We start from the raw sequence: 11324 nt of genomic DNA on the forward strand, positions 1-11324 counted from the left end.
GGGGGATTCAGAGTACAAGCAAAAGGAGGCATAAGAGAAGGAAACAGCAAGTACAGACAATGGTTGCTGGGTGCTGCGTTGGACCACTTTGTCTCCATACCCTTTATCCCTGCTGGATCTTAATCAGCACATTTATGCTGGTTCCAGCTTTTCCCATAGCAGAGGGGTCTATTTCAAAAGGGCTGGCAATTGTCCTAATGAGATACACATGGTCAGAAATCCTTTTCAAGCCTCCAAGTGTACTCCACCATTATTCACACTCATTTGAATTTAACACACATAAAATACCAACTTTCTAATACCAACTTTTTTAATTAATAGATTTATTTTCCTAGAAGAGACCTTGACAATACATTTACTGACACCTGCTCATCACTCATTTTTGTTATTTTACATATTTGCATGCATTCAATCTGTTAGCTGAAAGGAGTTCTACAGTCTCCTGACTTACTGGCTTGTCTGCTGACACAGCCTCTAGGGCCAATGGTCAATATTTTACAGCTTCCTGCTTAAGAAACACACTTTTGTTTTATGACTTCCTGTTTTTCTGCCCATCCTTGTTTATTCATGCAGATAAATGCAATGTACCTGAACACAATCAAAGCCTACTCACGTGATTGATGAACCGAACTTGGATTACAAATGGAAACCAGAAAACGTCCATCATCCAAAGCTGTTATCAGTTTATAGTGATTATTTATGACCCAGCTCTTGAAAAGATTTAGTTGTATTTATGTAAACCTCAAGGCACTTTAAACTGTTAGGCAAAGGGTTAGGGTTAGGGTTGGTTTTTCCACACGCTTCTTGCGACCCTGTTGACTATTTTGAATGAAACGCTTGATTGTTCGATGATCACGCTTCAGAAGCTTTACAATTTTGAGACTGCTGCATCCCTCTGCAAGATATCTCACTATTTTTGACTTTTCTGACCCATTTTGCCAAAGGAAAGGATGTTGCCTAATAATTATGCACACCTGATATAGGGTGTTGATGTCATTAGACCACACCCCTTCTCATTACAGAGATGCACATTACCTAATATGCTTAATTGGTAGTAGGCTTTCGAGCCTATACAGCTTGGAGTAAGACAACATGCATGAAGAGGATGATGTGGACAAAATACTCATTTGCCTAATAATTCCGCACTCCCTGTATAAACAAAATGTATGATAGAAATAAATATCAACCAAATTTTAATCAACCAAAATACTTAAATATTAAAATACATGTCATGTCAGGACAAGTGCTTTCTTAGAAACACAGGAGTGAAGTTACTGAATTGGCATAGAGAGTCTGTCTGTATGTGTATGTCTGCAATGTGCGGGTGGGAGAGTATGGTGGCAAATTGACACAAACCCAGTGAGAACCTCTACAATTCAGCCTGCATCAGCATCTCTCCCTCTCTTCACACACATATCCCTCCATCCACATCATCTTGCTGTTATTGATAAAGTCCCCTCTTTATATGGTAATGTCTTTCACACCTGAAAGGCATCAGGAGGGCATGATCGCTCTCTCTCACACACAAAACTACATATATATATATATATACATATATGCCAAAAACACACACTAAGACGCGCTATTATTCATGTGAACTCATATAATTTCACCCTCTCTCCCAACACTTTCTCTCCCATCAATCTCTCTCAAACACACACACACACACACACAAACAACTACGAGGAACCCATTAACACCGATGGAGATATGTATGCCGCTCACATCTGTCACATGTCGCTGCCGTGGCAACACCAGCTGCCGTGGTTACCGGAGGCCTGCTTCTGTAGTGTTATGGGATTTGGTTATTATAGGATAGCTAGCTACCTGTGTGCAGAAAAATATCCCTTTGAGGACAGATTACTGAGCAATGATACTCCACCATTTGATCTGATAAGTGGACTAATTACAGACTAATCACTGGTTGTAGGTGACAATTACTTGGTGACTGGGATTAGTTAAGCTGATTAGATCCACAAGTGTATCGACATCACTTGTGTTCATGGATTGGAAAGGCGGCAATGGCAGACAAAACAATAAGCTTCAAATCTCCAGGTCACCTGATGGTCAAATAAACCTCTCATCATCTACACGTTTTACACTCCTACTGATACAGCATTAGCATTTCCATCCTTGTCAGATGTGTTCAGATTGCTGAACCTCTGCCCAAAACTGCATCTACAAATTAAGGAACAACTTCAGAATAGTGTTCCTCAACATAAAATGAGGGTTCTAACATACATAATATAATCAACGGATTTGGACAATCTGAAGAATCTCTGTGTACTAAAGAAAAGACTGAAAATAAGTTTTTGATGCTTGTGATCTTTGACCCTTAGGCGGGACTGCATTAAGCATGGGACACTTCCACAAACCACTACCCATAAACACAGTTTACTGTGCCATCCACAAATGCACTTTAAAGCTCTATGATGATCAAGACGCAGAAACACCGCCATCTTCATTGGTGCTAAAATTAAAACGGGCTGATCTCATCTGGATTGTTATCATTCCTCAATTCAAATCCTTCAGTTCACACAGTTTGGGAGTGGAGTAGTGCCTATGGAACTGGCAGCTTTCACATCTGGAAAAAGCGCAAAACTGATTTTAGAGAAAACTGATTCTAAAAAGAGAGGGGATCACAAAATTTGCAGACAACTGCATTCTGTCCCAACTTTTGTGGAATTGGGGCTGTATTTTCTGTATTTACTTTTACAATGGTGGCTGCTTATATAAAACAGGAGCAGACTTTCAAATATTGAGGTCAGCAAATGCATATGCGACGCTTTGCTGTTAGCCTCAAACATTATAAGTTAGCTATTGTTAACACGGTGTGAAAGAAATCCATTATTTTTATTCATATGATACAGTGTGTTGAGTCAGGACTGAACCAATGTATGTTCCAAATACTATACCATAAAAAATAATGTATAGGATGTATTGGTGTATTTTAAACACCCTTTCAAGCACCATAAAGCTGCTCCTAAAGTGGTCTTTATATCCCCTTACATGACAACCTCACACCTTTTCTGATTTATTTTCTTGTTAATTTTTCAAAGCTTTGACATCTAAATTATATGTAAACACTGAAATGATGGATACATGAATTCTAGGTACCTTCAAATGTGCACAACACGTGCTAGGTTATCAGGTTTTCAAATTCTTTGAAAATAAAGTGCAGTTAGCAGAGAACTGGGATATTTTTAGATAATAACTCCGGGCTTGCACTTTCTGGCTGAGTTATGGTAACTTGGGCGTGAACAAGCGAATAGGCTAAGTAAAAAAATAACCACTGCATGTCAGAATCATAGAAAGCTTTACTTTTTCAATCTGACTGCACGCTAACTGCAATGATCCCCGCCTTGGTAGCTGCTGACAGATGTTTAATCTACAACCACATCTAGGCAGACACATCAATGAATCTGTTAATACAAACATTTTAAGTGCATAAGGCATTTATATCCAGAAGAAACTCCAACGGTTAAGTGCACTGTACTTGACATAACATGTTCTAATTGACAAAAAAAAAGTACAGATAAAAGCAATCTTAATAAATCTCATACTGACATCAAGAGGTCCTTGGGGAGGGCATATATATTCACAAACATATCCTTCTTTGGCTCTATTCTTATGTCTCGTGGGAAACTGTATACGTTTCACTTTATAAACATGGATGGTTTTAACTTTCCACTGATCTAAAACAGTCACTTTGCTAGTGACTTAAACATACACACACATAGTGACCCACTTTCCTGAGCTAAACTGGACAAGCAAAAACAGATCACCCTCCATCCATTTATGATTTGGGCGTGTATATAAGGGATGAATACACAAACACAAGTCAGACATGCAGATATACACACCACTGCAATAAGGACAGAGGCCTTAAGTGAGTGCAGCTGTGTAGCCAGATGTGTTTTAGAGTCCTAGTTACAAGCGTGCATGTATTACACTGCACTGTTTTACTACACATTGCTTGTACTGCCCCCTGCCTTTCTTTCTAATTTCTCAAACTGACCTGAAATGAATTTAGATTTAAATGAGGACGTTTAAGTCAAATGACAAAGACAATCAGACAATAAAACGATTTTCCTACTTTTCAAATACTCGTTCATCTTAGTTTCACTTCCCTCTCCTCATCTGCAAACCATGTCATGTCTCCTTTGCGCCAAGAGCAATAAGGCTGCTCTTGAATTATTTAATGCATTAATGAGGCATTTTCAATAAGATGAAGGGGGGGGGGAACCTCAAACAAAGCAGCTTGTTTACATTAACTGATAGCTGCGTACACAGTCTATAAGGGGATGAGCATTCAAACCGTGGTTTGTCTTCAGCAATATATTATCTTGACATTTAAGCACAATGACAAATCATTTTATGGATGCTTGTTTTTATGCGTGTTTGTGAGCAGACTTGCACACACCTACACATTGAACTGCAGACATCCAGACAGCAAAATATTCAAAAGGTAAGCACGGCGAAGGTCATCATTAGCATAGTATTAACGACCCTGTGTGTGAATGTCTGAGCACTTGTATTACTCACACACTACTCACAAATGTGTTTACACATTCACAGTGTGAGGACTTTTTTATGTTTTATGGGGATGAAGAGTGAAAAAAAAATCATTAAATTTCAAAGTGAGCAATTTGATTTGTAGGCTACAATAAGGGTAAGTCTATGGAAATTGAATGCAATGTATGCAATGGCTAAAGAAATGGTAATACGACTCTTTGTGTGTGTGGGTCAAGCATAACTTGCATAACGTTGTGTAGTCAGATCCATGACACAGACAAAGGCATGTGAACGTGTGTGTGTGTGTGTGTGTGTTAGCTGTTTAATCAGATGGTTGATGTGTGTTTGTGTTTTAGCTGTGCGGTGGGTCACATATGTCACAGTGTCCTGTGGGACTAACACGGGGTCTCACGCTGACAGAGCATCAGGAACCCATACACCCACACAAAATACACAAGCCAAATTGCTGCACTGGCATATTTGGAGAAGGAGAAGGATTATTAGGTCAAACTACTTCACCAAGGACTTTAGTTCAGCGTTTCTTGATGCAGAACACCTGCGTAGTTTAAACCATTCTTGTAAAACGTGTCTGGGTTTAAAAAAAAGAAGAAAACCAGTCAGGAAATTCTAGATGGCTAAAATACCTGAACCATTAAATTTTTCAGTAACAGCCCAGAGGGTTTTTTTTTCCATCAATGAAACTAACCTCTGCTCTTGCAGTGGAGTTTCTGCGCATACAAGAGCAGAAAACACGTGTAATATAGGTAAGACACTTGAATTAGCAACTTCCAATTAAAGTTTCTTTATAACATGCATAACTTCATCTCATGAGTAAAAACAAGCTGAAAGGAAGAGAGCAGGTTACATTTGTAATTTGATATATTTCCTGCTGGGTATTCAGCAAGACAGTGCAAATTCTTTCTTTTTTTTGGGTTTAATTAAAAATTATCTTAATACTTTAGCCATCCAGCACTATCAGTTTATAATAAACTGATTTGACTTACATGTTGTTTTAAGTTTCTCAGGATTTAACCACTTCTCTACTTACATGAAAGGTATTCATTTTACTAATAATAGGTGTTATTAAAAAATTATTATATTGATTTAATACACTTCATTAGCTGTGGGTATTGTACTGTTGAATCAACACTTTTCAAGCAGTAGTGTCAGGTGTCTGTTTGAACTCGAGGATCGAACACTCTAATACTATAAAAAGAACCAACCCCAAGGAAAAAAGAGTCAAAATAACTAATTTATGCAAGAACCGCTGGAGCGACTGAGTCACTTCACACATGAGAAACTTCTTAAAAATAAAAATGCAAACAACAGATTTAAAAGTACAGAGACACGTGTTTTCTCTTCTTAGTGTGAAACTACTATCACAGTCTTCAAGGTGTTGCATCCACAGTGTAAAATAATGTAATACAACACATTTTTTCCAATGTCAAATTCCACTCCTGTTCATACTTTGAAGGTTAAATCAGTGAAGCAAATTGGGACAAGCCAATAAAATCTATTTTTTATTAACAGACCCTTGAGCCACATGAGATATTTTGAAATTCAATGACCCCAAGATTTCTGCACTAGATTCATTGATACTATTGAGCTCATTTCCACGTCTTCATCAATCCATTTTAATTGCTTATCCAATTCAGGGTCACAGGCAGGCTGGAGACAATTCAGCTGACATTGGGCAAGAGGTGTAGTACACCCAGGACAGGTCACCAGTCTCTCACAGGGAGACAGACCACCATTCACACTCAAATTCATCTCTACTGCCAATTTAGATTCACCAAATAACCTAACATGCATGTCTTTGGACTGTGGGAGGAACTAGATCACCGAGAGGAAATCCACACAGGCAAACTCCACTTAGAAAGTCCCCATCCAAGTAATAAGGTGAACACCCACAATCGTATTGCTAACTATTGCCCACACACTATATGTCATCCTCATTTCCATATCCTCTTCCAGTAAGGTCATACTATTTTATGTCTATATTGAGACAGCTTTTAAATGAAGACACACACAGTACCTAAACTAGTTATAATGCTGGTTGTTGTGCATGCGTTTTTTCTACGCTGCAATAAAGTTAGCCACAATGGGAACTTTAATCAACCTGAAATGAACCCAGCCTCACAAATGACGCTTTAATTAGTGGTCTGGCAACTGAGACTCCCAACTAACCCCTGCTGTTCCTAACAATTTCCAACTGTCATACTCTCGAACTAATAAAAATACAGCATTTCCACACCACTTGTTGCCTTACAGTCTTTACAGCAAATTCCACTATGCCACTCTAAGTCTACATCTGACTCAACAGCTTTGCCTTATCAGCCCCGTGGCATATAATTTAAGCCTATTTGTTACCAATTAACTCAATGTCTGATATGAGGCCCATTGTTTTATAACTAAAATTCAGTCAGCTGTAGCAGAAGGACATCAGACCCAAAGGCAAAGAGCAGTCAAAAGTTAAATTTGTCTAGTGATAAGTAATGTCACATTAATTCATAATCAAGTTTTAAAAACAAACAATAATAAGAAAACCTATTCAGTGTAGAAAAGGTAAGAAATGTGAGCTGCATATCTGTATATATGATGCATTTGTATGCCCAGGTGAATGTACACTCTGGGACTCCTGGAAATATCCTGGCTATTGAGAAATGCTGCACTAATGAAAATAAAACTGATTATATAGACTACCCACAGAAACAAATGATACACCTGTCAAAGAAAATGAGAAAAGGCAGGAGTCCAAGTGGATTAATACTAGTCTTTGAGGTTAGTGTCTTACAGTAATCCATCACATTAATTCCCTCAAAAGAAGAAAAGCAATATAGACTAAAGCGAGCTCATTGATTTTGGTAATATGTTCAATCAGGCAAAATGGGAAACTCCAAGACAGAAATCAAAATGATCTCGCCTATGTTTTTCATTTTGTTTTGGTAGTGACAGTATTGGATAAACAGCTTCACATACAATTATGATCCCAGATCCCAAAGGCTCTTTGGTTTCTGCTCCTTTTTCTTTGCAGCTGGTCAAATGGGGGTTGGACAAATTACAGCATCCTTATGATTTATGGCAACAATAATGCTGACGACACACCAACACAGTAAGCAAGAGCATGATTACAAGTCCCCTCTTTCATGAGCAACAAAGTTAATAAGTGCCAGTGACCAAATGCCACAGTTAATGAAGGAGCAAGTTATTTTTGGACGCTATGAAACTGAGCATAACCACTTGTGTGTGACTTCCTACACACTTTTTCAGATACACTATAAGACAGAAGGACAAACAAAACTAAGAAATTTACCTTGCTGGAATAAGGTCCAGGGATGAGTAGTTTTAGTGCCTGTCGTTTCAGCTCTGTCAGCCTTGCATTGCAGTTCTCACACCATATCCCTCTTTCACTTCCAGGGGAACTTCCACTGCCTGAGGCCGGCGATCCTGTCCCAAAACCTGGTGAGCCACCTAGCGAACCGGGTGATCCTGTCCCAATGCCTGGGGAGATGGTCCCAGGTGACCCAGAGAAGGATCCTGGTGAGGAGATTCCTGAGCCTGGGGATGGTGTTCCCGTGGAGCTGGGCATGGAGCCAGCACCCTCCGGGGCGGGGCGTGTGCCGGAGCGGGTGGTCTCATCATAGGCCTTTCGGTACCATGTGTCCGGGAAGAAGGAGGAAGATTTGGTTGGCGATGTGTCAGGGACCTAAGAAAAAATTTTCAGAAGAGAAAAAATTAATGATGGTGTATTTCCAAGATGCAAATTTTTACAGTCACTGCAGGAAAGTCAAAATATGTATATAATATAATCATTGTGTTTATGTGCATTACACCAACAGCACATTCCAGTATATCAATCTGCACCTGCCTTTGTGTACTAATATAGAGATATGTTTCTGAAATAAAGTTAAAGTAAGTAAACATTTCTTTAATTAAAAATTCAACAACTAATTGTTCTGCTTTAACAAAAAAAATGAATACCCAAATCACAGATCCAGCATCCATTGTTATTCCACAATCAACACTAAAAATGTTGATTTCTCTAAAAAAAAAAAAAAGGCTAAGCAGACACAGAGTGTCCTGTGAATAACCCACACAGGAAATGTGTGATCAGGGATCAAGATTAGACGGAGTCTTACCTAACATTAGGACATTAAATTAGACAGACATTCAGTTAAAAACCTACAAACAGAGAATGACATTAAACATTTCCTGCAATGGAACGACAAGTCATCCTACTGAGTGCTTCCATAAACCACTAAATAGGATTAAGCCAGGATAGACCTGTTATTTTGTTCTACTCAACCACATGGGAACATCAAACAAGCAGCAAAGAGTGGAGAATTTGATCTTTTGCGGCTGGGTAAATCCAGTCAGAGAACAGACCCATTGATGTGGTGGAGGCTGTAAAGGTTGGGCACTCCTGTGATCTTTCTCTCGAGGGCTATAATAAGGCAGCAAAGAGTTGAGGCTGATAAATGGGAACGCTCAATCATCTCCAAATGAAGAGGTGGTTATATTGTGCCAAACGGCGTGTTATAAATTATTGTTAATTAGTCTTTGTAGATGATAGGCAGTGACACAGGTGTGACTATAATAGTCTTCACTGATTTAGCACTTTGGTGCTCAGCAAGTGCTACTTCTGGGGATCATTCAGTGAAAATGCATGCCAGCGTTGTGACACCATAACACCATAAGCACTGATATTTGAAGTGTGATCTTCACAAAGCAATCAGCAGCAGGAACACAAATCTTACAAGAACCTTCAAGTTTCATGTTTATGTCACCCTGAAAACGAAGCAAACGGCAGTCTCCTATAAAAATGGGTGGAGTGTGAGATGAAGTGCATGCAGCAGTGAACGGATGATAAGTTTTAATGTTTACCAGGCTGATTGGGAACAGAGGTGTGTCCACCCCTCGGCTGCTGGAATGAATAACCTACCCCATATTTTCTGCTCCGGCTGCTCACAGACCTCTCCTTAGTCCCCGACAGTGAAGTCATGTTGGAGGTGAGAGGAATGGGGAGGAGGAGAGGAGAGGAGAGGAGAAAGAACCTCTGCTACAGCTTCACATCCAAAAATAAAAAAATAAAAAATAAAGACCACCGGATCAATTTCAATTAACCACACGCCCCAGCAGTTTGCTCTTCTCGGGCTGGTGGTAACCTCACGCCACTTCCAGATGCATGATGAACCCAGTTACATCCCCATGCTGCGTCTAAGAGACACACAATAAAAAATCACAGATGGTTTCGGTCTCTTCTTAACAAACCGCACGGTTTGTTGCGTCTAAAATAGCCCTCGAATTACTCCTAAAAGCACACAAGAATCACACAGGTCGGTGAAAAAGACCGCTCCCCTTCAGCAGAGTCTATGAGCTGAATGAAGCTCTCTGTTCAACAGCGCTCTAGAGTGGCACCGCACTCAGCCCAGCCTCTCTCCATCAGCTCTGCGTCTCAGGCTGGCCAGGTAAAGCAAACACCCCCACCCCCCTCATGGGGTAGCTGAAATTCCGACGCACGGCGCAGGTCTCCTTCTCTAACGTCTCATTAGACCGTGTGAGATTCGGCTGGTTCAGACCACTGCTACAGAAGTCATCTCCTCGTTGTTTGTACTTTGAGTGTATCTGCGCCCTCCTCTTGACTTCCTGCGGCTCCGCCGAAGCCAGCAGTTGACTGAAGAGACAGGAGCAAGAACGCACATCTGGATGAAGGCGGGGCCAATTTATCCCTCATCTGCCTCAGGCCAATGCACGTCCAAAGGTGCCAGTTGAGGGACAGGTGGATTTCTGCCTGATTAAAGTGGAAAGTAGTGGAGTTTAAGAATATAACTTTAAGGTGTTTAAAAAAAATTGTAAACTTTCAAGTCATTTTGACCAAAGCTATAAAAACTTTGTATTTATGCGAGATTCATTTTTGGACAGTATGGACTGAGAAAAAATATACTTACATATAAATAACAATTAAACCGATTTTCTATGAGGAAAATCCAACGAATGGAGGCGTTTCAAAGACTTTACTTATTTATTTGTATTTTATTTTTTTTTAGTTTGGTGTCTTGGAAGTACTTGGATTTTAATTCCTGATTACAGCCCTGAAAACCTCTCAATCAAGCAGGCAGTGGTATCAGATAGAATAAAATGGATGAAGAAAATCATCAAATTACAACGAGACCAAAAAATGTTAAATAACTGTGTACTCAGTGTCAAAGACATCTCAGCCCTGTTGCTGTAAGCTTAACCACCGGCCTTTGACCTCTGTCAGTCAAACAGAAACAAAAACAAATAAAAAAGTGTCAACTGTGACTTTTCAGCAGGTAAAGCTGTAGGGTGGTGAGCCCCTAATTGAAGAAAATATCTGTAGAAAGCAAAACTATGACTGTAGCATTAAGATCCAAGCAGGAGCAGCAGCAATACTTCTACGTGATGGAAAGTTTTAGGAAACCCATGTGAACACAGGATGAGTGGTCACACAGTGCCCTCTGTTGTTCCCAGGAGGGCATTGCGGTTGAAACCAGACACCAACAGGTAAGTGAAAGTAGACTGTTGAACAGACCTGTTTCCCATCCTTTCCCACTCTTTTTCCTTTTTAATGACTGCGTAATCAGAGAAGATTTTGCTTTTTTTCTTTCTTGCTTAGTCTTTCACACTTTTTTACCAGAAGAGATTTTGCTGCACTAAAGGTGAGTGTCGATTTTAGAGAAAGAAGTGGTATTGTGAGTGCTCTGCAGTTGGGTAGTGTCGCTTTGACTTACACTTTTAACACAGAAATTTCAAAAATAAACAAACAAACAAAAAACCTACATGCATGC

The 11324-nt window shown here is 39.7% G+C and overlaps 1 protein-coding gene across 2 annotated transcripts in view; it reads right to left on the reverse strand.

Moving 5' to 3' along the window:
- Positions 1-10211, reverse strand: part of kif26ba (kinesin family member 26Ba) — a 107735-nt gene extending 97524 nt beyond the window's left edge. For both annotated transcript variants that reach the window (XM_005915052.3, XM_042214162.1), the window contains exons 1-2: positions 9458-10211; positions 7829-8221 (exon numbers count right to left, since the gene is read on the reverse strand). In XM_005915052.3, the coding sequence (XP_005915114.1) occupies positions 7829-8221; positions 9458-9517 (453 nt within the window). In that variant the 5' untranslated portion in view covers positions 9518-10211. The remainder of the gene's footprint in view (positions 1-7828; positions 8222-9457) is intronic.
- Positions 10212-11324: the final 1113 nt, after the last annotated feature.

This window comes from Haplochromis burtoni, unplaced genomic scaffold (genome assembly GCF_018398535.1).
Source record: "Haplochromis burtoni strain Fernald_Lab_line unplaced genomic scaffold, NCSU_Asbu1 Contig_11, whole genome shotgun sequence".
Lineage (NCBI taxonomy): Eukaryota > Metazoa > Chordata > Actinopteri > Cichliformes > Cichlidae > Haplochromis > Haplochromis burtoni.